General features: G+C 42.2%; 1 protein-coding gene across 2 annotated transcripts in view; it reads right to left on the reverse strand.

The window, feature by feature from the left end:
• The window catches only part of LOC306822113 (guanine nucleotide-binding protein G(i) subunit alpha-2-like), a 46,081-nt gene extending 19,917 nt beyond the window's left edge, over nt 1-26,164 (reverse strand). Inside the window, exons 1-2 of one of the 2 annotated variants that reach the window (XM_079340864.1) lie at nt 25,683-26,164; nt 25,306-25,471 (exon numbers count right to left, since the gene is read on the reverse strand). In XM_079340864.1, coding sequence (XP_079196990.1) covers nt 25,306-25,423 — 118 coding nt within the window. In that variant the 5' untranslated portion in view covers nt 25,424-25,471; nt 25,683-26,164. Of the gene's footprint in view, nt 1-25,305 lie in introns of both variants that reach the window. The other variant, XM_079340863.1, reaches the window with a different exon arrangement.

The following is a 26,164-nucleotide window of genomic DNA, read 5'->3' on the forward strand; positions in this document are numbered from 1 at the left end:
AGAAAATCTAATTGTCTCAGTAAAGTTGATCTGTCCTTAAAGCTCCACAACAAACTCCCCATGCTATGTTTTTTTGTTTTGCTGCAGCAACGCATAAACACAAACACACAGCAACGGATCTGCTAAACCAATTTGGAAATGACATGTTTCACTAATTGGAAAAGATGGAAAACGGGATGTAGAGCAGGTAATATTACCAAATCACATGCCTTCCGCTCTGCAGAGACAATGGTAGAGGTCAGAAGTGCTTCAGGAAGGTGAAGAGATAAAACAGAGTTAGGACAACGTCAGAAGAAGCAGATGTGGGAGTGTTTTCAGAGACATTGATGAGAGACTGAGTGGGACAGCAAAACCATTCATCATGGCAGGACAGCAGAGAGAGGCTCAGTCGAGGAGAGACAAAGGTGAAGAGGAGGAAACGGACTAGAGCCTTGTGCAAACTAAATGCTGTGATTCTGTGCACAGAAGTTGAGAAGTGTAAAATCCAACATAAATCTTTATAAAAGGGAAACACCAATCATGCCCCTTACAGGATGAAAATAAGTATAAGAGAAATGTCTTGGGCCTCAGTTCAGCAGCTCTGGATTTGATTGTAGTTGTGAAACCATTTGACAGAGTTGTAAGCAGGACCAGCTATCAGGCCTGCTACAGGAGGCCAGGAGTCCTAATCACAGCCCACCAGATGGACTGAATTCATAATTGATGTTGATTTTTGAACAGTTTTCAGTGATGGAAAAGCACGCACTTCTAACATGCCTAACATCTGGAGTGCTACTGCAAAACAGATAGGCAAGCTGATTTCCAAACACTAGATGACCTTCAGGCCCACAGCTGAAAAAACCCCCCAAAAAAACCCACACTTTCTCCTGTGGTAATTTACTAACTGTGGCCACTGGTGTTTTGGGGGGATTTAAAAAAAAAAAGTAGAAATACATGAGCAACCTTTTAACTGTACAATATCTGTGGCATTTCCAATACAAGAAAAAAAAAACCTCACATCTGTCTCAAGTTAACACAAGATTTACTCAATGTATTCCTCGGGTGGAAGCTGTCACGGATTAGTCTAGACAAAGACCTGGGATGGCTTTAAGATAAACTGGAAAAAAAATATAATCATACTTTACATGTATACACAGAAAATACACGCAACAGCAACTACAAGCACATTATCCTTCATCTGTAGCAGCACCATGAGTGAGCACCAGGGCCAGACGCTGATACCTCATACTGATGTTCAGTCTGCATTATGACCAAGAAGAACACAACACTGCTTTAAGAGGAAGAAGCAGCACACGGCATGTTCACTGCATACATATGCATCTCAGACGGCTATTAAGCCAGGTCACATGATTTCCTGTGCTTTTTACGTCATGCGGGCTGCGGTCGCTGGAGTACTTCCTTTATTTGACAGCACATCCCTTCATTCTGCATCTACTGTGTGCTTACTTATGTAGACAGTAGAACAGTAGAAGTTTGGTTATTTGATCAGCTAGGATGAATTTGCATGAGAGGCCTTAAAAATAAAACCTTGTTAGTTATTGAGCAGTGGGTTTTTTTCTTCCTTTACTAAAGAAATTCTTATAGGGAATTAAACATTTGCATACAACAAAAGTATGCAGGAACACATAAACATGTACATATACATGTAAAACAAAGATATTTAGATTTAAAAAAATACATACAAAAGAAGACAGTTATACACTGTAGGGGTTGGAAAAAACATCAGCAACTTGCCATTCACACTACAAGGAAGCACATAAAGTAGTCACATCTAAAATGTTAAGCATGTCAACATGACTTTGTATAATTTGTTTAGGATCACTTTAACAGATAAGTATTGTTTACATTTATTTTTAAAATAGGTTATGTATAGGGTTTGCTTTTATCCTATTTGCATTTATGTATGTGATATTTACCCAGTAAGAGAATTATGTTGACCCTGTTGGACACATTTTTTGGAAGATATTGAGCAGTGTTTTTGCCACCGATGAAAACAGTTGAACAAGCTCTCTGAAAAATACCTGCTAATTTGAGGCCCCTTGCACAGCTCTCAGCCCTGAAAAAAAAGTGTCTATTTTCTCCCTTCCTCGCTCACAGTGAGCACATAGACATTTCCTTGCAGCACTTTATCTGGCAGACTTGTGACGGCAATTATAATTTCTGCCCAGGAATTTTATGCGTTCAGACAGAAAACTATGGAACACATTTCTGTGTGGATCGCTCGACCTTAGAGATGTCTTGTACTTTCCTGTTTGTGTCACCAAGAAAGCCAGTTCACACTCACAGGAGGAGCCACTTCACCACACAATCAATATTTGAGCTTCATCTGGCTTCAAGCAGCGAACAAAGCCGAGAGCTTAACACCTCTTTGTGGTCCTCAGTCTAAACAGCTGCAGGCTCCCAGTGATGAAACTGAACTCCAGGGTAGAAGCTGGAATATGATTGAGATGATGGAGAACCTCTTTGCGTGGAATTAATTTGTTCCTCTGATCCTTCATATCTGCATATTGTAGACTGAAAACCCCCTTTTTTTTACTTCACAGACCCAGATTGAGTCGTATCCCAGCTCAATGTGGGTATCTGCTGGATCATGGGAAAATGGAAATGTACTGCTGATGCATTATATATGCATCCATTATCAGCCCCCCTCTGTCGTGCCGAGACACACACGCACACATGTAGAGGCACACAGACAGAAGGAGGTAGGAAACAGGTTCAATAAATTATGGATTGGTGCATCAAAATATCAGATGTGCTGTAGAATATGGTTTGGATAAAAACATGTTCAGCAAAAGAGGAGACAAGAAATGTCAATTATTGCTGGGATACACGATTCACAGTGAACTCCTGACAATGAAGTGCTCGGGTCACGTCAAACACCAGAATCATTCCCTACAGTTTCTTCACTCACATTCATGTTGGTCATCGTTTAATCCTCAGAGAGACAGTTTTTAGGTTCAAGTTTAAACTGGAATTAAAATGAGTGCTTTCAGACAATTGCATGCCTTTCACTACTCAACGTAGTGTGTGTTGTTTTTGGGGGGGATCCTATGGACCAAGTGGTGCCTGCTGGTTCTGTCCTGTACAGATGTTAGAAGTGTTTTCTGACTAAAAGCCTCATCCTGCTGTCTTCAACAGTCAAACATATCTTAGTCTTGGTCTTAGTCTACTGTGGACACAAAGGTCGTTTTTTTGTCCGTTTGACAGCGAGCCTGCTACCGCGGTAACAAGCATTAAAAACTAAATCAATGTCACAGCTGATGGTCTGGGTTGATTTTCTGCGTCACATAGAGGTATTAGTGTTAATCTGCTTCATAACTAGCTAAAAAAAAAAACAACCTACAGTAGCTTTAAGTAAAACATCTTTTTTGCTTTCTTTGAGTTACCTTAAATGCCAACAAAGTCAACGGTCGTTAAACTGTAATATTATTAACATATTAAACAGCATGCAATCAAATGTGGCTTCAGGTGCTGCAGTCAAATCCTCTACTTTTAGGTGTTCACATTGAGGCTGCAGAAACAATTAAAAAGTTTGCCTTTATTAAAGCACATTATATTAATGGTTATAGAATGTAGTAAAATAAATGTTTTACTTACTAGAACAGAAAGAGCAGACTGGCCGCCTGAAATCACATTTTTGTATTTGCCAACAAGGCATTAATTTGCAATTTCAGATCGGGCCATGAACTTTTTCAATATAATCTGTAGCCTCTGCAGAGTTGTGTGTACCTGGCTGGGAGCAAAGTCGAGCAGCCTCCAGGTCAGGCTTTGGATAATTACTCCCAACTGAAAGGCCATTGATCAAAGAGCAGATCAGGCAACCAAGGCTGCCTGAGATGACTGGCCTTCTCACAGCTCTGAAAATCAGAGGCTGCATGGCCTTCAAGCCGGCAGACATGAAAGGTGGGACCAGACCAATGCACCTGACACGGCTAGAGCAAACATCATTACTCAGCATTTTAAGTTGAAACGACACTGTGAGTCACATTTTAACTCTCAGATAAAACCCGTTCTCTTTCAACATGAACTTTAAAGCTAAATAATGAAGACAGCCAAATAACCATTTCATTTTTAATGCCAAATTTATTTATAAGGGGGAGAGGATTTAGTGAGCAAGTAGCCACGAATGAAAGCAGCTAAAGGCTTCAGGGATGAGGAGTGAAGGTTAACAGCTCAATTTAAACTTTGAAAACAATTTTACGATAACCAAAAGGAAAAAAGATTTGCCAACTGTTTCATTCATTGGCTGGTTATAAGGATTCCGACTCTTATTTTTGTATATTAAATTAAGATTATTTGAGATAGGGACCATTAGTAGCACAGTATAGCAAATTGAAGAGTATGTATGTTTCCTGCTGTAAAATAATTTCCATGCAGAGACAATAAAGATACCTTTACCTTTGACTTTGAGAGAATTATGGTACACCTTTTAAAAAACCTATTTCAACAAATACAACAGTTCAAATCATTGTCAGCTCTGAAAGAGATTTAAAGAATTATTCTAAAAGAAACATGTGTGCTGCAGAGATAAAGATTGTTTTAAAGCACACTGGTGTTTTTTTTTGTTTTGTTTTACTTGTTCATCATGCTGGCAAAGAAAGGTTAATTTTTTAACTCTAAACCGGTAATTATAGGTTCTGAAATGTGCTCATCAAGAAAACAGATAACCCATTGTGTGTGGTATGAATATTTTCGTGCAATGATGCATAATGTGAAATCAACAGAGCTGAAATGTGCAAGAGATTTAAATGGAAGAGGAAAAAAAATCAGGCAAAAGAGGCTGCAATTAACCACAGGAAAAAGACAGGAAGTTTATTCAATTGCTCTGTTGCTATAGCAACCTGAACATGCAAAAAAAAAAAATATAGCACAGGAAATGAAAAGAGGAGGGGTACACAGGGAGGTTTCTCTGTTACACATTTTACCCTGAGCATACAAGCTGAGACTGGCTTTGCTGACACTTTGACTGTGAAAGAACTGAAGTTTAGATGTCTCAATAGGAAGTGTAAAGACTCTCTGCTCTCTACTTTCAGCTACAGGCTTTTAAATATGCCACAAAAAAGTAACTAGAAGAGACCAGTGAAGGGAAAGCCAACCATTCAAGTCTCCACAAAAATGCCTCCATTTCAGCTCACCGTGAAAGCAGCGCAGAGGAGTGCTGCTTCTATTTCAGGTTTTCATTCACTCAGGAGGCACAGTGTCACCTGCTCAGCATATGAACTGTATAAACTCAGGGAATCTAACAGTCACATGGTAGAGGCTTACCAACAAGTCACACCTTTGAGACCGATCTGTTGAGGATATGACCTTTTTTTCTTTTTCTTTTTTTTAAAGCACCATGAGATACTTGATAACAACGTTACTGAATCTTTGTAATGACTTCACAGTTAAGCCAAATAATGTCGAACCATATCGACCACATCAGAGAATGTGACCATCATAAAAAAACAATGAGATACTCTTCAACACCATTAGTCATTTGGATGACACCGACTGTGTCAACCCTGAAAGACTTGAGAAGGTTTGCTATCCATTCCTCAAATCAATATCTCGTATTCTCTTAGGTAAAACACCGTCTGTAAAGCAGTTATTGCATTTCAGGAACCTAAGTCTGGTACATTCACTCTAAAAGGTTACTTGTGTTTTACACAACTGCTCAATTTGCAGATGATACCGTCCTGGTTTTTCTTTCTGCTTGTACAGGAGAGAGATGGTCAGTATGTAAAGCAGAGCACTGGAACCACATGCCAGCGAGAACTGTGCATCAATGACCTGACATTAGCCTGAAGGAAACGTTCTGCTAACAACAAAGCATGAAGGACTTCTTGCAGTAAACACACATTTACACCCAAAAAAGGCCTCAATCAAACCCACATCACTGCACCATGATCAACCTTGAGCTGTCCACACTTGGCCATGTCTTGTTGGTGCTGCATGACATCATGGAGTCAAGAATCAAGAAGTGACAAACAGCATGCAGGGAGGATTCCTATGGACACTGTTTGCCACAAGTTTTGCTCCTCGTTGTTGTTATCGGTGGATATGATATGATAATAATACGTTTTATTAATAAGTGCCTTTCAGGACACACAAGGACACTGTACAACAATTGACATTAAAAAAACGACAATGGATAAAATCAGATGAAAGGATAAATGAGGAGGAGGACAGGGAAATGTACAGTGGTATTGTTGGAGTGAGTAGGCGATCTTGAATAGGTGGGTTTTGAGCCTGGATTTGAAGATGGGGAGAGAGTCAACATGAGGCAAAGACTCACACGGTTTACACACGAATGTAAGAGAGGAGTACGTCTATGTGACCATTCGTAGTCTGACTGGACTAACTTTAATTCTGCCTCCTTGTGAAGACACACAAAAAATATCTCTGTGAAGAAGTCGCAACACTAGAGCCACATTTGATTCTCGTCGGTCCTACTGAACATTTATGAATACAATGTCTTTAAAAAAGTACCAAAACTTCTGTACGCTGTGCAACCTTGTTCACAGCTTTAGCCAGACTTCCTGTCCTAGCATGTCTTGCACAATTATTTTGACTGTCATGTGAAAGTGTCAGAGGAAGCTGTGAATGTGGAAATTTCCGTGTAGAATGTCGACTTCAGTTCATTGACCTTTTTCACTCTGAACACCAAAAAAAAAAAAAAACCCTTCTCAAAACGCATTGTCTCCTGACTGTAAACTGTTTCCTTTACTTTTCCAATTACGCTCAAGTCTTGCCAAACCTCCGGTACACTTTGCTGCATTACAGCCTCTTTCATTCTCACTGTGTTCAACTCCTACACCTGACCTTCTCCAGCTGAGCCTGGCATCTTACACTATCTCATGTTTCACTAAAGTCATGCATTGCTCTGGCATAAATAAGAGTCAGACTTCATGGCAGACATGCATGTATTAAAGATGAGAATACAACATAGGAAACATGTTTCTTTCATGCTGTCCTTTTGCAGCATTTACAAAAAACCTGTCTGAAGAAAAAAAGTTGATTCGTACAACAAAATAAAAAGTCAAGAAACAAAAACAAATCTTTCGTCTACCTCTTCTCCAAAGGAGTTTCTAATCCTTTGGAGTCTTACTGCTATTCCATTAGCTTTAAGAGACACTATGCAGGCCTGTAGTTTTGCACTCAAGGCAATAAAAACAACACATCAGCAGAGACAGAGCGATGCATCAGCCCACACTTCACTGAGCACTGCTGATGCTGATCCCTGTTTTTGAGCATTATGCTGCGACCACCGTGGAGATGCAGGTGATGGAAGGAAAGAAACAGGGCACTGAAAAGTAAGTACAGTGTTCTACCCATCTGCTGCTGCCAAAAGACACATGCATAGAAAAAGCACTGGGTTTGAAATGCAATCACAACTACAGCAATCATCAACACTACACACTGCAGAAGCTAAGCACATGATTCTTTTGCAGATAGTCTTTTTTTTTTTTAAATGTACACGTCTGCTTTGCGGTGCTGGTACTGACCGAGGCTGCAGCAGGCAACAGATAAGAAACATGAAATAGCTGAAAAAGGACAAACTTTATCAGCAGGTTTAAAGGTGGAACTCTAAAAATGCCTTGATTGAATTCCACTATAGGGTTAAACAAAATTATGACACACACATTTGTGTTCTTGGAGATAGTGGTACGCTGCAGTCAAGTTGTTTCGGTGTACTTCTGCTGTGTCTGTGAATGCACTGTGTGTTTGAGTGAGAGTGTGACTGAGTGAGTACTCGACAGGAATACGGAGCACCACCACTCTCACAGAGATTTCTTTGTGGGCGCCACTATGCCCCGAAAAACCAGCATGTCTTCTGAGGCCTCGTCGTAGCTCTGTTTTGCTTGCTCTCTTTCCGTTGACTCGGCTCCCCTTCGGGTTCCTCTCTCTGCAGCCGACCAGAGCGACAGACAAATACTCCACGAGCCCTGCAAACTGTGCTCTGACTTGTTATTTCGTGTGTGTTATGACTGTTTACTGCAAATAAGCGAGGCCCAATCTGGCGGAAAAATCTCACTGAAAAATAAAACAACATTACGAATGAGGACATCGTCCAGGTGGGTGTTATCATCTTTAACTAAAAACACTGTAACTTCTACTCCACCTCTACGTTATAATAGAACATGTGTGTTGACCAAAGGTAAGAAAATAGGACACAAGTAAGACTCTCTTTTGCAAACAGACATGAAGGCACCAACACAGTCACCTTCAACACAGTCAGTGACATCCACCCAGCTGGTGAAAGTGTCAAAACATACGTGTTTGCTTTCAAAACACACTCTGCTCTGGTGATAATTGCCATGGTAACCACCCAAGAGCTGAAACCCTGGGCTATAGACCTTTCCACACCATGACAATTACAGCTGACTGAAGCTGACATGCACATGCCTGCCTTTAAACACGGGCTCAAATATGAGCAGAAAGCAGATTCATTCATTCACAATGTTCACACAGTTGACCCTGAACAAGGAAACGTGGCCTTTATGTCGGAGCCTACAAGCCCAGGGCGCTCACTGGATTCTTAAAAGGGATATTATTTCACGGAGAAGTTGGAGGTAACACCTGTTTGCTGTATTCATATGGCTGTTAACTTTTTCAACCCTTATTATTCCAGCTTCACTCAGGATGAAAGGGCCACGAAGCAGCGCAAGTGGGGGAGTCAGGTGTTGAGTGTCTTCACGGGGACGGTAACTAAAAGCGTTTCTGTTCACAACATGATGATGCTGATTCATACAAAGAAAAAAGGCGAGTTTCACTTAGTAAGTAGAGTCAGTCAGCTTGTCATGGTTACATTACAGAGCAGCCTCTGCCATCAGTGTATGAATGGGTATACAAGAGCTTTGAGTGGTCAGACGAAGTAGAAACATTTGAAACAAGCTCAAGTCAATTCTCAAAAAAAAATAATCTTGAATACAATCTGTTAGTTTGGCTTTAAATTAGACAGAATTGAAAAGCTCAGAAGAATATTCACTTGAGGCAAGCGCAGCAGAGAGTGAAAATAAAGCAACAACGCTGACAAATAAGATGTTATTTATTGACTGTTTCAAAGCGTTCCCCGCTCTAAAGAACTTAACTTAAAAGTCCAAAGCGCCGCACATATGTGGAGGAAAGAGCTGGGTTTGATTGTTTGCAGCCACGCTGCATCCTGCCTGCTGTGTGCGTCACTCAAACACCTGCAGCATACAGCCGCGACACAGACTGTTGATATTCACCCATCAGCAAATACCAACGTCTTTAAATTACCAGTGACATCAGTGGTTGTTGCAACAGAAAGAGAAAACTTAACATTGACATCACCATCTCTCTCTGTTTCGCTCTTCCAACTTGCGAAAATGTTCGTATCTGTTCACTGCCCTGAACTGTGTGCAGGAAGCAGTGAAATCAAAAATAGGAGAACTAACCTGTTCTGGGTGCCAGAGGCTTTCCTTTTTGTTGCATTGCTATCAAAACAGGTTTTGGTATCATTCTATCATCCTGAACGTTCAAACAATGCTACTGGCAAGCAGACTGACAAAGATTGCTATTTTGTTAAGACATTCATTCAGCCTGTTCACTCGAGGATCACATGCTGTGATAACGGGATCGCGACTGAAACTTTTTCCAATCGTAGCAGCCTTATGACACGTGCTGCTGCTGAAGGTTGTTAAAGGAGTAAGAAATCCAGTGTGGGAGAAATGGGGAAGGGTATAATGTCAGGGAGGTCCTGACCTCTCGTATTATCATTTTTATTGTAAAAATCAGCGCTGCATATAAATCGTAAATCAGAATAGTGTCAATATTTTCCCCACTTGCTGTTCACAGTTACCTAAGCTGGACAGCAGCTCTCTCTCTTTGTGAAAACATGTCATGAAATGTAACTGTGGGTAAATCTAATCCGTGTGTCAGGCCAAAGATTCGACATCATATAGTATCGTAATGAAACCGGGGATTTACGCCCTGACTACATGCATTAAAAGAAGTCAGAAATAAAAACACTAATTGGCTCTCACAACGCAGAATCCATCAGATTCATTCCTCAAGTGGAAATGTTTGATGTATAATATGTTGTTAGCTCCCCTTCGTGCAGATAGCTGTATATAAAAAAAAACATATTTGCCGTCAGATTACCACAGACAGGAGCTGGGATGTGATGACTGTAGATCACGCTCGTCCTGCTTTTTCCCCTCTATAAGCACACATTCACATTAAACAAGCAACTAAAACAGCATGTACAAAGAAACACTGAAAATGTGCTTGCGTGTTTGAAGTGTTTTCTTCCCATACACTCCCACTTCTGGGAATTAATGTGAATGTCTGTAAATATGCATTTGCATTCATTCAAAACAAATGAGGAGAATTGTAGTAGCCCATTTCAGTTCTTGGACTTCAGACCGGTCCTAAACAGCTCAACCTTCGCCTCTCTGCTTCTTTAATGTTCTAACATTTTCACGTGAAGGTTACAGTTTCATCCTCAGAGCCTTGATGCCTTCCTCCTTACATTAATCACTTGTTTTTTTGGAGACGTGTTGCTGTCACTTTCATGTCTACTGGACGATGATGAGGCCTCTTCTGAAAGCTAACACGCTCCAGACAAGGTCTATCATGGAGCTTTGATTACCTGCATTACCTGCTCTGTCCCTCGCCGCTCTTTCTCTGACGTTGTCATTCCGTTGGACGTTATTGTCACAGGATCTTTACTAACTGTTTCAGAGGTCAGAATTAAATTGGACCAAAAGGCTTTACTTAGAATGAAATACAGAAAGACCTGAAACTTATGAGGACTTTTAATGACTTAGAGGCAGGCACATTTAGAGGAACTTCCTGGTATATTTCTCGTTCTACAAACATTTACTGTTTGATTGACTCTGCTTTCATGCTGTGGGACGAGCTGGGCCAGACGCGCGCTTCATTAACCTTCTTTGACTAAACCAACAGGTGTTTCCAGGTATCGGGACCAGGAACCTTTGTGACCGCTTGGCAATTGATGAAATAAGACGTCATGCGAGCGGTCAGTCCGAGTGGTTGTTGGAAGAAGCCGTCCGTCAGCGTCTCTGTAGCATCACAGCGGAGTTGTAGTGTAATCAGAACAAAGTTCTAAATCCGAGGGAAGAGCGGAGCTCCATTGGATTGTTTATTTTGGATTTTGGCAGCAGCAGCTCAGAGCAATAACTCATAGAGCTTTGTGGTGTGACCCTGCTCACTTCCTGCCTCACAGGAAACACGCTGCACAGCCCTCCCCCTGCCCTTCCTGTTCCCTACACACAAACACACTTACACATGCGCCTCTCCTCTCTTTGGGTTGATTCAAACCTCACCAACTCAAAGAGGTGCTCACGTTACAATGGATCATTTTGTCTGCTCGCTTGTATTAGCTCTAAAACAATCACACATTGAATTTACAGACGTTACAGCCCGTTCAGATTGTGGGGCGGCCCTGTGCTTCAGGGACTACAGTCTAACACGAGGAACCACAAGATGAGGTTGAGCCAACAAAAACACTGAGAAGCAGAGCTTGGAAAAACTGCAGGATTACACGTGCGCGTATGCTGAGCCGGGCCGTAATTGAGAAGTGGCGATGTAAACTAAACACTTTTCCTGTATAGACCGAGAAAAAAAATGTATTCAGTGTCCTTAGAGAGTATAGAGGTCCTCCCTCCTCCTCCTCCTGCTGCTGCAGGCCAGAATCCTTCATTGTCTCGATGCCTCATTTCCCCACAGTCTTTAATCAAACCTGAGAGGAAAGGGCACGCCATTTTTCACAACAGGACTTATTGTCTAGTGAAAATGCTAAAAGACCATATAGATTTACTTTAACTGTTCTTTTTTTTTTTTTTTTTTTACACACAGTACAAGTCAAAGATAACTTAGACATGACTACCAAAATGTGCTCTGGCATCATCACAGGCTAAATTTAACCATCATTAATCACTTGAATCTGATCAGATGGTTCTTTGTGTGTAGATGCACAGAGATCTGCAGACAAAAAAAAAAAAAAAAAAAAAAAAGGAGAATAACAGGAACTCAAAGTGCTGCAGCTGGCAGACGTTGTGGGCAGGTTTGAGTCATTGACAGGCTTGCCTGCTTAAAAGAGCAGACACGGTGTCCATAGCGTATTAGACCTAAAAATACGTCCCCATGAGCAGCATTTTCATACCATTTACCGTTGAATACATCCAGGCTTTGGGCAAAATGAAAGTCACAACAAACCTCAGGGTCTATTATAGACATGCAGCCTTTAGTAATAAAGTCTGGCACTACAATTAAAGTGGCATGTTGCTCAGTGCCTCTCGCCCTGTTTCCATACTCATCTCAGTCCAGCTGTCTGCTCTCATCAACTGAACTGGCACAGCTCCGCCTCTGACTGACAGCAAAACATGTTCAACACTCACTTTGTTATCACCTCATGCTCTCCCTTAAAGCCTCGGCCTTCACCGCCCTCTCCATCCTTCCATGTATTTTTTTTGTTTGTTTAGAAAACCATGCCCAGTTTAGTTAAAACATATCTAAATAAGTGAGTTCCCCTTTCTTTTTCCATCTGTTTTGTATGTTTGTTCCACTAACTGCTGTCCACTTGCCCTTTGCATGTACATAAAGGGATCCTGTATCTGTCTCTAGGGGCGGCTGAGAATAAAGATTCACATCTCAATAACGACACAACACAAGACGAATGAGCCACTGAAGGACAGGCCGACGTCACTCTTTCAGAACAGCTCTAAAAAATTCCACCAGATTGTTGAAATGTCCAAACAATTTAATTGAGGATGAACAGCTTGAGGAACATGTGGGGCAGTTGCAGCGCACTTTATTGCTGTGTCCGTTTTATTAATGCGTGCTCGCTGTCCAATCCATCAAAGGAAATGGCCAGGAGAAAATTGTTCTTTTCTAAAAATGTAGGGTCTCTGCATTTATATATAGACCAGCCTATTTCTGAGTCATTGCCTCAGTTGTGCACTCCAGTGGAGCACCAGCCATGTCTTGGTTTAACAGAAATAGTTAACAGTGAGCCGGGCCCCACCCTCTCTCTGTTCTCCTGCTCAGTATTCCCTGGCTAAAAAGAGCCTCAGTGTGGGAGCGCATCAAACTGAGGCCCCACAGAAAACCACATAATTACAAATCACAATAAAGCCCTCAGTGCTGTGTCCCAGCCAGAGGCTCAGCTGCACCCTGCTCTGCTCCAACTCCAGGCTTTTGCATTGCCCCCACCTTCCTCCACCACTTTCTTTCAGTCTCCTAACCCCATGCCCTTCCTACTAAACACTCTCTCTTTCTCTTGTCAGTGTTGTAAATCTTTCTCTTCTCCCCCTCCTCCTGTCAGCGTATACACTTCATTCTTCTCAAGGTGGGAGATCTACAGACACGTTTGTTTCACAGCATCAATTTGGCTAAACATTCCAACTTTACAGACTAAGCGGCATCAGCTGTAGTAACAAAGGGAAGTTTACTGTTGAGAAGGCCTTGAAACAATCACAGAATTTTGTGCTTTCGTCATGATTCCATTTGATGCAGATTCTTGGGTGCTGATTTGATTTGTTTTGCAATTCCTAAGTTATGCAATATAAAAAGGACTGTCATTTTGAGGGCGAGTTCTGCAATTTTCTTTTAATAATCGACTCATACAACAGGAGACAACTGGAGTATAAGGAGCTCTATTTCCAGACGGTCTTTGCCATTTTTTTTTTTCACCATGTTATCGCATGTTTATCGATCAAACACTCTGATGCAACAACCAGGCAGTCTGTTTCAACCAATTCACTTCCCCTGTGAAGGTTATCTGACAAGCATCTGTTTTCTTTGTGACCTGAGTGACAGGTCCCTCCCCCTTCAGTTTTTGATTGGTTGCCTGCAGCAGCGACATCAGCACCTCGCTGCACGATAAAATCTTTCAGTGCTCGTAGAGCCCAGAGACGCTGAATAAATACAAAACTAACACTTGGTTTGCCCCTGAAAAAGTTACTGGGTGCAGCAGGTTGCCTTTTAAGTACCCACAAGCTCTGTGAACTGCTGTGTGTTAAATGTCATTATGGTTCCATTATTCTCACTGGACATCTGTAATGATCTGACATTTGTAGCAAATATAGCAAAAGTAATATTTGTAATGGCTTCCTCTGAAATCTAGTGCAAACATTCAGTGAACAGACTCAGGTTATTTCCACCTCTGAGCTGGATTTAGGCATCAGAGATAAAATGGAAAAACACAAAACCATTTTTCTTTCTGGATAACACTAATTTCCTCCAAGCACAGCAGACACAAAGTTTTCTTCAAATCCACCATGAAAACTAACTAACTATAAAATATGGCAATTATTAAACAAAAACACATGAAGCATGTAATCAATGTGTTGGCTGCATGCTAATAAGAGAGAATTGCGAAGTCCAACTTTAAACCAGTGAAAGTCGGCGTCTGCCATGCTGTCATCACCCGCTGAATCGCTGTACATCCAAATCTCGCGGGAGCAGTCCAACATGACATCAAAAGATCAGCGTCAAACTAAAAGTCCCTTGTGTTTAATAAAATGGTTCACTTAAACGTATAAATATTCTTCCAAAACTAAAGTTAAATCCAAGCTCATCCTTAGTTTCTACATGAAGTAAACAATGAACACTGAGGAGACAAAGTTAGTTAAGGTTCAAAGGTCAATATTGGAAAATCAAGGATCATAAATAGAGACAGTCTGGTCGTGTGTTGCACGCTTCGAACAAGAACCAGAAAGTGTTGACAATTAATCAATGTGCCTCTCTACAGGCAGGTTTATTAGAAGAGAGGGAGGAAAATCATGTTTCAGTTAACATGTGTAAGTGTCTAACATAATCAGACAACATTACCCAGTAAACTCGCCCCGTTTCAGAGGAAGCAATCATGTCATTTTTTTCCTGAGGAGTTCCCTGCCGTTAACAGTCCTTAACCTCCACTGATGTCATTCCTGATGTTACGTTACGGTCAACAAACGGAGAAAGCGGGGTGTTCTCAGCCTGTTCCCTGGAACTACAGGCACGCGCAATGATTAAACACGCAGCATACAGTACGAGCACATTATAGGTCTGCACATGAACAGCTGTGACCATGAAAAATCTGCAAGATGAGCTGTTCTGGTTTCATGAGACTTTGTCCACACACGCAAATACACACACACACACACACACACACACACACACACACACACACACACACACATCCATGCACACAGCAGCAGCAGCGAAATGAAAACAGCGGCCTGGTAGCCAGCAGGTTTGATTAAAGCCTTCGTGGATAACATAATCCCCACCAATGAACAAGGCAAAAGAAGAGTCAGCGTTTTTTCCTCTTCCCTGTTCTCCTTGAACACAAAACATAACAGATAAAAAAAAACTCCCTCCCTTCTCTACTATCTAACACGCTTCCTAACATTGGCCCTTAGCACAGCCAGGTGTTTTTCATGCATGAGTTTTTGCTGAGTTGGAAAGAAATCATGCGACAGCGTTTGTGTGACCCCAAATATTCAATAATTCACGGGCCTGGTACACAAACTACTTTCTTTTTTTTTAAGAACATATGACTGTGCTGACATTTACAACAAGATCATAAAGCTTTTTTCACTTTTGGTTTCATGCAAAGCGATTTATACCACCTGCTATTAATATGACAACCAGCGAACAGTTTTTATGTTACATGCACAGTCTACTCCGGGTGAAACATGCTCGACTAAACAGCTATTTCATCTCAGAGACTATTACTCTGTCATGGTTACTGACAGCATCGTCTCAGAGGCTCTTCTATTAACAAGTGAATGGTTCTATTGTTGTTGGCCTCTGTTTACTGTGTGTTGTCAAATGTGGTTTAATTTGAACTCTGTGCCTACTAATCATACTCCCCTCATGGGCTTGTAGTACGGATTCTTAAGTTAAAAAAAACTAGTGTAGTGTGTCGTATATGAAGCAGCAGCATGCGTACACACACACACACACACACACACACACACACACACACACACACACACACACACACACACACACACACACACACACACACACACACACACACACACACACACACACACACACACACACACACACACACACACACACACACACACACACACACACACACACACACACACACACACACACACACACACACACACAATTACAAGGGGCACCACCCAGCCCATGTTGCCATGGATTTGTTTTCCTAAAAGTCCTTCAAGAGCTCGGTATGGGGTCTCACTCACACACACACTCACATGTCTCCACTGTACCGAGCTACTTCAGGGCATGCTTTATAGGACGGGGGGAAAAAAACAACACACCAAAGTACAAACAAATTTTACGGCTCCTCCACATTCTCTAGAAAAAATCTCTGTTGAGCTTGAGGGGGCGTGGTCAAAAAAAAATAACAAGGTGACTGAGTGTTATGTGAAAAAGATAACGGGCCAAAAGTTTTGGTTCCAATTATTGTAAGCACCCTCACCAATCTAACGGGGACGTGTGTGCGTCATGTTCCTGCTTCCCCCCCCCCCCTCCCCTACCTACTTGCATTATTAAACTGACACATTAGTATTGGTTATAACTTTTCATGCATATTTATGGATGTTTGAAAAAGAAAAGCTTTAAATCAGACGTGCTTAAAGGCTTCATTGTTGTGTTAGGGTTGAGTGTGACAGACAGCGCGAGGAGCAGTACGCAGCAACTGACACAGGATGGGTGTGCACGGTTTCCTCAGCCAGCCGAACAAAAGACTCACATCTACTTCCCTTTTACAAGCAGCCAGCTGAAAAAGGAAGTGTAAGATGAGGGGGGGGGGGCTGTAAAGGGCTGACACACTAAATGACATCAGGACTATTTGCCACACAGTTAACAATGAAGATGAAAACTGGTGATATAGAGACAGGATGTGACTATTACACTGCAGCCCACATTATGGATTGATTCATATATAAAATCAGAAGAACTAGGCTCGTGCGAGATTTGGTTTTCTGTTACATTTCTTCTCAACGTGCCGTTCTTATTTGACAAGCGTGAAATGGCTTGCACCTACTGAGAACAAGCATCATTTGCAGAGCAGGAGGAAGCTCTGAATGGTTTGGGAAATTGAACACAGCGGGTTTTTTTTTTATGCTAAGTAATTTGTCAAGAAGAAATTGCATATTTTCCTTTGAAAAAAACCAAAAAAAAAAACACAAGTGCAATTTCTTGGGATGAATCAATTTCACAGCAAAAAGAACTTCTTCTTCTTCTTTGGGTTTTTAATAGTGCTGATGTCATTCAGCTACAAGAGTAACTGAAGCAAGAAGAAAAAGTACAATGAGAGAGCACGTCGGGCCTCTGCACAGCTTCAACAAACGCCTGCCAGGTGGGTCCGAAAAGGTTGTGAATGTCATGCAAGTTGTAGCTGATTGTGGCGTTGTAACAGTACACTGCCTGTGATGAATATGAGCAGCTCTGATGGGACTGCAATGATCCAGTGAACAATGCTGACAGTGTTTTCCACAAAACAAACCACTTTAGTTCAGCAGATTGGTTTCACATCAGTGACTTGTTGCACTGTATATGGCAGAGTACTTTGGAGTCAATTTGGGTGACTGTGTGATTTGTGTGTGTGTGTGTGTGTGTGTGTGTGTGTGTGTGTGTTTGTGTGTGTGTGTGTGGGGGGGGGGGTGTCAGAAAAGTTTGGAGCAAACACGTCCAGATAGAGAGAAAAGCCATTTATATTTGTCCCGTTATCAGTGAAGAGGTAATGACATCAACCAATTGACCTTTGAATAACAATCTTGATGGTGCAGCTGTCATAAAATTATCACCCGAGGGTCCTTTTGGGGGAGAGGGGGGGGGGGGAGACTAAACATACCAGCCCGCCCCGTGTGACATCTAAACTATTCCCACCATCTATCACCTTCACAAGGGCCCCTGCTGCTCATGTTATGTTGATGCACGTTCTCCACAGCACGACACTCAGATGAACGCCAACAGAAGCCAGATGCAGCTGAAAGCCTGTGGTGGTGACAGATCATCGAGTGAGGTCCCAGATAAAAAACTAAATATGATACCGGAGGATTGAGGAAGGGCAAGCTGAGGGAACAGATAAAAAAAAAAACCTCGGGAATAGTGACATCTCCCTTTTTTCTGACACAACATCACAGCAGCACACTGACAAGAATGAGGTTTCATTTGGTTTTCTCAAAACGATGTGCCTGTGACTCTGACTGATCGTGAAAGACGTGGTAAATACTGTAACTCTGACGACTTGCTGGTGATTGTAGTTCTGTTGAAGCTTCTATATTTCTTTGATAAACACGTGAAGTCCCCAGCTATTCTGTTCGATTGCTTATTTTATTAAACAACTTTCGTCGGAAGCGGGCTGTTTTTTTAGGAGCGGCATGGGAGGAAATGAAACTTAAAACCACAGGATCAGTTAGCATACAAGCGACAAGCGCACTGAGAACTGAACACACAGACTCACACAAGTCTAACAGACGTGAGCTGAGAATCACGTCAAAGGTTGGTTTTAGGAGCAAGATGGTCGTAGCACTTGAATGTGTGATCTCTTTTAGTGTTGTGATATAGTGTGAGAATACTGATACCGCAAACTGCAACAACAACAAAAATACAGTGCACTAATTGATAGGTCATATAGCCCACATCAAAGTCAATTCAAACCCATAGCTGTTTTCTTCCTGTTGGTAACATTTTGACATCTAGCTGTTTCAGTGTCCTTACATAACGTACATAAAGCACAAAGCTGCGGGTTGAGACCGGCCTCCAGGGGAAGCCCCAAGAGAGCTGGACCTTCCAGTGTAGGAAAATGACAGGATAGAGCTAAGGGGAAGGAAGGGAAGTGAAGTGAGCTCATTTCACAACATTTTTAGCAAGAACAAGGAAATGGATAGCGGGGGAAAAAGAGAGAGAGAGAGAGAGAGAGAGAGAGAGAGAGAGAGAGAGAGAGAGAGAATAATGGTTTTCCAAATGTGCGCTTAATGACATGGTCAGACAAAGAAAGCCCCCATCCTCTTCCGAGCCCCAACTCCCCTTAGGCGTGCACTTGAAAATGAAAGCAAAATAAGAGGGGAACTTTGACATTTCTGGTAGTGCCATGTGAGGGAGGGGGGGGGGGTCATGAACTTGGAGAGTGAATTGTGTTTTGTAAGGGCTTTAACAAAATAAGCAGCATTATAGACTCTACTGAATAATACCAATATCACTTTGGTTGAAAGTAAAAACAGGTCTTTCTGGCTCTGGGGCAAAACATGGAAGAAAAGGACAGAATAAACAACTCAGTGGTGTGCATGAGCAGTAGCTGGTCCATTTTCATTTTCTCTCTTAGCACTAAAGCCTCCAATCTCATCCTGCAGATTTGGTATAAAGTCTAAAGATTTCTACTACTGGGCATTCTGCCACCAGCCCAATACAGCTTTGTTTGACATAAATGATACAAAGATCCTCTGCAGCATGGCTTCAATGACCCAATTCTATACCAGATACAACAATTTTTCACTTGTCAAAAATGACCAAAACCCCTGGCGAAACAAATGTATTCATGTGTCAACACTGTAAGCACCACAAACATTTTACTTGAGTGTTCACACTATAATTGATCAAATATTTGACAGTGGGCTTTCTTTTTCTGTTTTTTGTGAATACTACTCCAGGGAGCAGTCTGTTGAATCCTGTGAATTTTATTCCCCAGACAATAGGAAGAAGGCATGAACATTTTATTTGGTCTTAAACTGTTGAAGTTGTTACCGGCTGTTATGCTGAAAAAAAATAAATGAAATGAAATGTGTAAGATCTTGATCATTTTGTCTTACGATCAGCCCTGCGGCGACCAGAATTGAAAGCTGCGAGTCCACAAGTTACAAAGGTTTTTTGCTCTCAGAATCTCCAGAGCAGAGAGGAGAGTGCAGCCTCGTCCCAGAGGGCTCACACCGAGACACTAAGTCTACAGGATCGGGCTTTATCTTAGAGCTCTCCCAGTAATTGCAGGATATTCAGCTGCTTCACATATACAGTCTCGGACCTGCTATCCAGTGCGTCATACAGCTAATTGGGCACAGTGTGGTGCAGACTGTTGAGTAAATACAGTGAAGCCGCCCTAAAATACAGGGCAGCAACTTTATGTGTGCACAACTGGCACTTTTTTTTTTTTTTTTTTTTTTTTTTTCCAAAACGGGCTTGTTGTGAAGATCGGTAACAATGCAGCTGGCAGATAGCTGATAGGATGAGATATCTTCTGGAGCTGTGACAGCTCTGTTTCCGTTACCGGTCGACTACATCTGTCTGACTTGCTTAAGCCAGAGAAACGTGGGTCTCTATAATCAGTCACTGTAATCACACCCGGTGCCTGCTAAAAGTCAGACTGGGACTTTAATAGGAGGGAGGAACTGGGTGTCCATGCTGCGCTGTCAACACCAGCTGACTGGTATGTGGAGCAGCTTGTGTTGAACATGACATCAAACATGATCGTCTACAGTAAATATATGTCTGTGTCGGAGCCTTTTCAAAGCATACAGTAGCAGAAAGGTTAGTCTTCTGTGAGGCTTTCAGTGGATCCCGATGAATGGAGGACAGTTTTTTTTTTTTTTCAAAGGTTAAACTCCTGCTGCAGTATCTGTACCACCTGATGAAGAAGCTCTCTACAGACCAGTCAAACACATGAACTCACTAGCTAGCAAACAGATAATAACAGAGGCAGGAAGTCTGTGCGTCTCTGACCGTATGCTACAGCAGCAGCTTTAACTCAGCGTCCTGCCCAACATCTAAGATGGATCGCTTTTTACAAACTGTAGTAGTAAGATAGTCGATATAAGCCGTCTCTATCTCTGATCAATACTGCGTTGACATGCTAAGCTTTGAGAAAGACGCCCAATCAAAGCCTTTAAGAGAAATGAAGTTAAGTGTTGAGAAACTGCCTTTGAAGAAGTGTGACAGTGGTTCCAAACTGATCAAACGAGCTGAGCTTAAATCTCGCCCTGAGGTTTGTCAGCAGGCTGTCACTGCGACGTGGAACATTCCAAATAAGAACACACGCACTTCAGTCATCAATCGAGATCTTCGATCGACAACGTAGTAAACCCAGTTCATTCGGTTAAATGTAGCTCTGTCCAAAGGAATCATCGCTTAGAAACAGACAAACCAGCGTTCACTTCCACAGCAGAAGTTTATCTGATGGGTGCTGTGGTCGAATCCTCAGTGCAGCTGATGTGACATGAACTGTGACAAGATAAACTTTTCCAGGAAAATCCATTTGTGACACAGAAGGGCAGGCTCCAATCCCACAGTGTTGTTGGTATAGCGTCACACGTATCAACTTGGGACAAATGTTTGCTGTAGATACACCTGGCAGAACCAAACCACAGCACGTGACTTCACTTTCACAACAACCCAACGACAAAGTTTGAGAGGAATAGCTTGCAGAGGGTCGCTTGATTCTGTGGAAGGAGTAGAAAACCAGGATGAGAGAGAGAGAGAGAGAGAGAGAGAGAGAGAGAGAGAGAGAGAGAGAGAGAGAGAGAGAGAGAGAGAGGGGTCGCTGAAACCACCGCGAGGCCTACCTGCACCCAGATTTATTTATTTTTTTGTCAGTGTGTATATCAGCCTTAAAGGATGGGCTGTTCATATTTTTCAAATAAAGTGTGCTGAAAAATGTGGTAAATAAATATAGTAAGACCCTGTACAGCTGGATGAAGACAGAAAGACGCTGAGATTCAAATCTGCATATAAGCACACCTCTGTTCTCTCTGTGGCCTGTGCTAGCTCTAACTCATCTTGCCACTAGAAATAGCCTCTATGGTGCCTGACATACAGGAACAAGGAGCAGTAGATCCTGTCGGGATTTTTACGGCAATAACTTTTTTGATTCCAGCAGAGAAACCATTGATGTTCATAAATCTACCGTTCATTTTGCCGTTTATCGACCAATGTTTTCTGTTGGCGCTCTTACCATCAAATAAGTGCTTCGCCGTTTGCTTGAATACCGCTCTTCTTCCCTCGGACTAAAGCTTCAGCAAAGACTGAAGGTTCCTTCTGATACTGAGCACACTGCACAGACCTGATGTTAAGGAGGAAGAGAAAATGACTGGTATCGTGTCACAGGTTTTTCAGTTGTCTGTAAATAAAAACTCAATCCTAATAACAGTGATCAGTTAGGATGAGCGGTTTAGAGCTAGACAAGCGTCTCTTTACTCCGCAGAGACAATATATTCTTCGCCTGGCACTATTAGCAGCACGCCATCCTTTCCCTGGTGTGAGCCGTGTCACGTGGACGTTGCCGCCTTCGTTTTAGATGAACCATTTGATTCTTTGATGGCTCGTACAAGCGGCTGCAGGCTGTTCCAGTATGTCAGCCTTTACATTGTTACATGTGGCAGCCTCGCTGCAGTGACCACGGCAAGCTATGTAATTGAATCCGAGCCAACCCCTGCAACGAGCGACTCATAAGCTGAGTCTGTAATGTGCGCTGCGGTGCATGCCTCGTATATCAAGTCGCGAGGAACAAACACATCGACTACTGTATTCTTGCTGGAAATGAAAAACAGTGGGGCCAAATTACTCCAAGCGTAAGACTTCAAAGTTGGGCCTCCTCTAAGAAGTCTTTGTTGTATGTATGTATGTTCTCAGACATTGAAGATATCTGGAAACTGTCTGATGATTTCATCGCGTTCAAAGTAAATGTCCCGTTCTTCTCTTGCCCAGAGGGAGAAAACACAACGTGTGCCAGTGTATTTACATAACATCGCCTGTCAAGCCTCTGAGCAAATGTGTTTATGTTCTTCTAACAGCACGAGTGTGTGTGTGAGAGAGTGTGTGTGTGTGAGAGAATCGCTCTGAAATATTTCCTACTACGAGGCTTCTGTTCTCCCTGTTTAAGCAGAGCATGCTGCCAAAAAGGAACTTTTCATTTGTGCTAAGCTGGGATATGAAAGGGGGCGGTAAAATAAAAAAGAAAATTGAGAATCAACTTAAGTGAGCAGCAGAGTTTTTTTTGTTAGATGAGGAGGAGATTCGACGTAAATCAAAGAGCAGAATCAGCAGGGATGTCTGTGAATGAGTGCTTCCAGTTAATGAAAGCTTAAGTCCTCCGTGCATCATTAACTAATGACTTTCTCTGGGGACGCCTGACAAGACCAGACACTCTCATAAAGCCAGGTTTTTGGCCGCAGCCTCCAAAGATAAAAGTAGTGAAAATGGAATTAGATGCGTTTGTTTGCGTGAATTTCAATATGAAAGAGTCAAGCAGCTTAGCGTTAAGAGCTCCTCAGCGAGCTAAAGGAAGGCGTTTCAAAGCCAACTCTAAAACCCGTCATTCACGTCAGTAAAACACAGCGCATCTCACAAAACCCCAAACATCTCATCTCAAGAATCTCATGAGTTGTTTCAGCAGCGGCACAAGTCGGGCTTCACTGGACACGCATGACTGAGTGATTTTAATGTGCGGCTATTTAGTAAGCTCAGGCTAGCTTTCCTCAGCTGTTCCATCAGATAGCATGGAAGGCAGCAGATGTGAGTGCTGAAAGCATACCCAGAGGCGTGATGTAGCACCTCTGGTAGGATGTCACACCTCTCTAACATGTTTGGTTATTCAATAGATGGATTATCATTTCAGCTACAAACTGAAACAACACATCCTTTTGACAATTGCCTGCACCTGAAGAGATTTATTATTACAGCACACTGCACTTAAATAACAATTTCACTTTATAGACCCCACAAACATGCCCCCTACATTCCAGCTTGACGTCCTGAAGCAGATCTTCGCATGCTGTGACATGTAATTCAAACTGATTAAATCTGACTTGCGCGAAGGTTCGTGAACCCTCGGTTCACATCGAGACCTCTCCTGTAGGTCCTTTTCATCCTCCACACACGGCTGTTTATGGAAATGACTGATATGAAACCTGCTGCACAGAGCAGAGTATGTGATTAGCCTTCTAGCCAGGGTCACAACGTAAACACCAGACATCTCTTCAAAGGGCCAGGAGAGAAAAACTCATGTGTTCACTGTCAATTTAAGTCAAATGTTCTGTTTTTTGTCAATGAGAAGATGAATGATTAATTAAGGGCATGAAACAGAATAATTCACGGGCAGTACTGAAGACATCCAGATTATAACATCAAAAATGACATTTGAGAGTATAGCAAAGAGAGATACATCCACAAAGACAGATGTGTTGATGTTTTTATTTAAGGCTCAATAAAGGACAGGGTTTTTTTTCCTAATGACTTTTCGAGAAAGAAAAATGTATACAGACATCTAAATGAAAGGATCCATGGTTGCATTTGTTCAGCACGTTCTTGAATAAAAAGACAAGCTGTACATTGAGAAAACTGCATCGATTTCCCTGAGGAGTTAACAGGAGCGAATTGGGAGTGTAACTTAATGGGCATAAGGTAAGACGCCAAAACAATGCAGGAATTTCCTGACTTCATTCTTCTTAACCATTGTGTGTTTCCCAGTCATAGGAATGACTGCTTGCTTTCTTTCTTCCTCTCTGCAGCATATCAAGTAAGTCAGTGAAGTTCAGAGGAGCCTTGCTGCATAAAAAGCCGGTGGGGGGAAATGGAATAGGACGCCCCCCCCCCCCCCCCCCCCCCCCAAAAAAAAAAAAATAATTGTGGGCATTTTTAAGCCTTCTGCTCTCAGCCTACTCTAACTTCACAGATAGATATTAAAAGTCTAGGAATATGTCAATCTGTGTCTGCTAAGCTAATGTGTGTGTGTGTGTGTGTGTGTGTGCGTGCGAGAGAGAGAGAGAGAGAGAGAGAGAGAGAGAGAATTTTTGCCAATGCTTTGAACAGTCGGGGGTGTTCACCCTCTCTGTCCAAACAGCAGCCCACTCATTATCAAGCCAATCCCGCCATGTCTGACCCCTTAAGTTCAACCCTGCTGTAGAGGAAACCACTCAAACCTAACACAGCCTACTTTGGCTGTACTGTCAAAAATAAATACAGAAACTCTTCATTGATCTGTCAGTCAAGACCCAGAAGCATTTCACGAATTCCCTCACATCCATCCTGGGCCCCAGAGTTCTCTTAAACTTTCCCAAACACCAACAATAACAGAGAGTCAAGGGAATGATGGCAAAACAAACCTAGATAAGGGCTTATTGTTTTCTTTTAATGTGTGTAGCCCACTACAAGTTCTGGTGTAGCTAGAAAAAAAAAACATCTCAAAAGGAGTGAGAAATATGAATGAAGGCCACAATTGTAAGGCACAAAATGAGGGTCTTAGGAGCATGAGCAAAAACAAACTCACTCTCTGCATGTTTATATGCTACTCGTGTGTCATGTTGGTACACATGGTCAAGGGTTTCATTGCATTGCACAATTCGTCTGTAATTAGTGAAGCAGACAACTCACCCAGCAGCAGCAGTTTCACTTCTCTTGCTGCTTTTTCTCCATCTTCTCGCAGGTTTTTGTCAATCATTTTAGACCTCTCGGCCGCCGCTTTATCTTCCTGACTGACCGTGCACCCCATGGTTCCTAGTGCGCGCTTCAGGACTGCTGCTTAGTGGGAAAATATTACCTGGGAAAAAAATTGACGGCAAAGTGCCAAAGAGACCCTTATTGGAAAAAATAAGAGTCGAAGTTGAGGAAGGCGACTTGGCTTTTTCTGATGAGTGGCGACAAACGTAACGAAGACTGTTCATCCGATAAAGAAAATCCTAGACACAAACGATTTCCTCCTAACGTGAATTTGTTTTTTTTTCTCACGTAGGAAATTCCCAAAGACTCACAGGCTGTTTAGTTAGTCAGTTGGCAAGCAGCATTGGTGGTTTCTTCAAGGGAATGGAGAAGTTGTCCAGTGACTTTCAGGTTGACTTCTAGCTACAGTTCCTACGGCACACCATTAGAGCAAATTTAAGTCGTGAAAATGGGCCATTAAGTTTGCAAAAAAAAAAAAAAAAGGAAAAAAAGAAAAGTATTCCAGCTGTTGAAAACCGAGCGCACGGATTTCTCCTCGTAGGGCTACCGGACACACACACACGTCGCAGATTTACATGAATGTCTCTAGCTGTCGTTTTGGATATCTGTTTTAATGTCTAATGCGTTCATGCATTCTTTCCCCCAGCGTTGAGATTTATTACATTTAAAGCCACACCCGCTGCCGCTGTGAAGTTCCCCTCCGCCTGACAAACTGCGAGACAGACAGCGCCGTCACCTCCCAGCTCAACAGCAGGAGGGCCAACCTCCTCAGCGGAAAGAATACACCGCCCAC

The sequence above is a fragment of the Symphodus melops genome (assembly GCF_947650265.1).
Source record: "Symphodus melops genome assembly, chromosome: 4".
Lineage (NCBI taxonomy): Eukaryota > Metazoa > Chordata > Actinopteri > Labriformes > Labridae > Symphodus > Symphodus melops.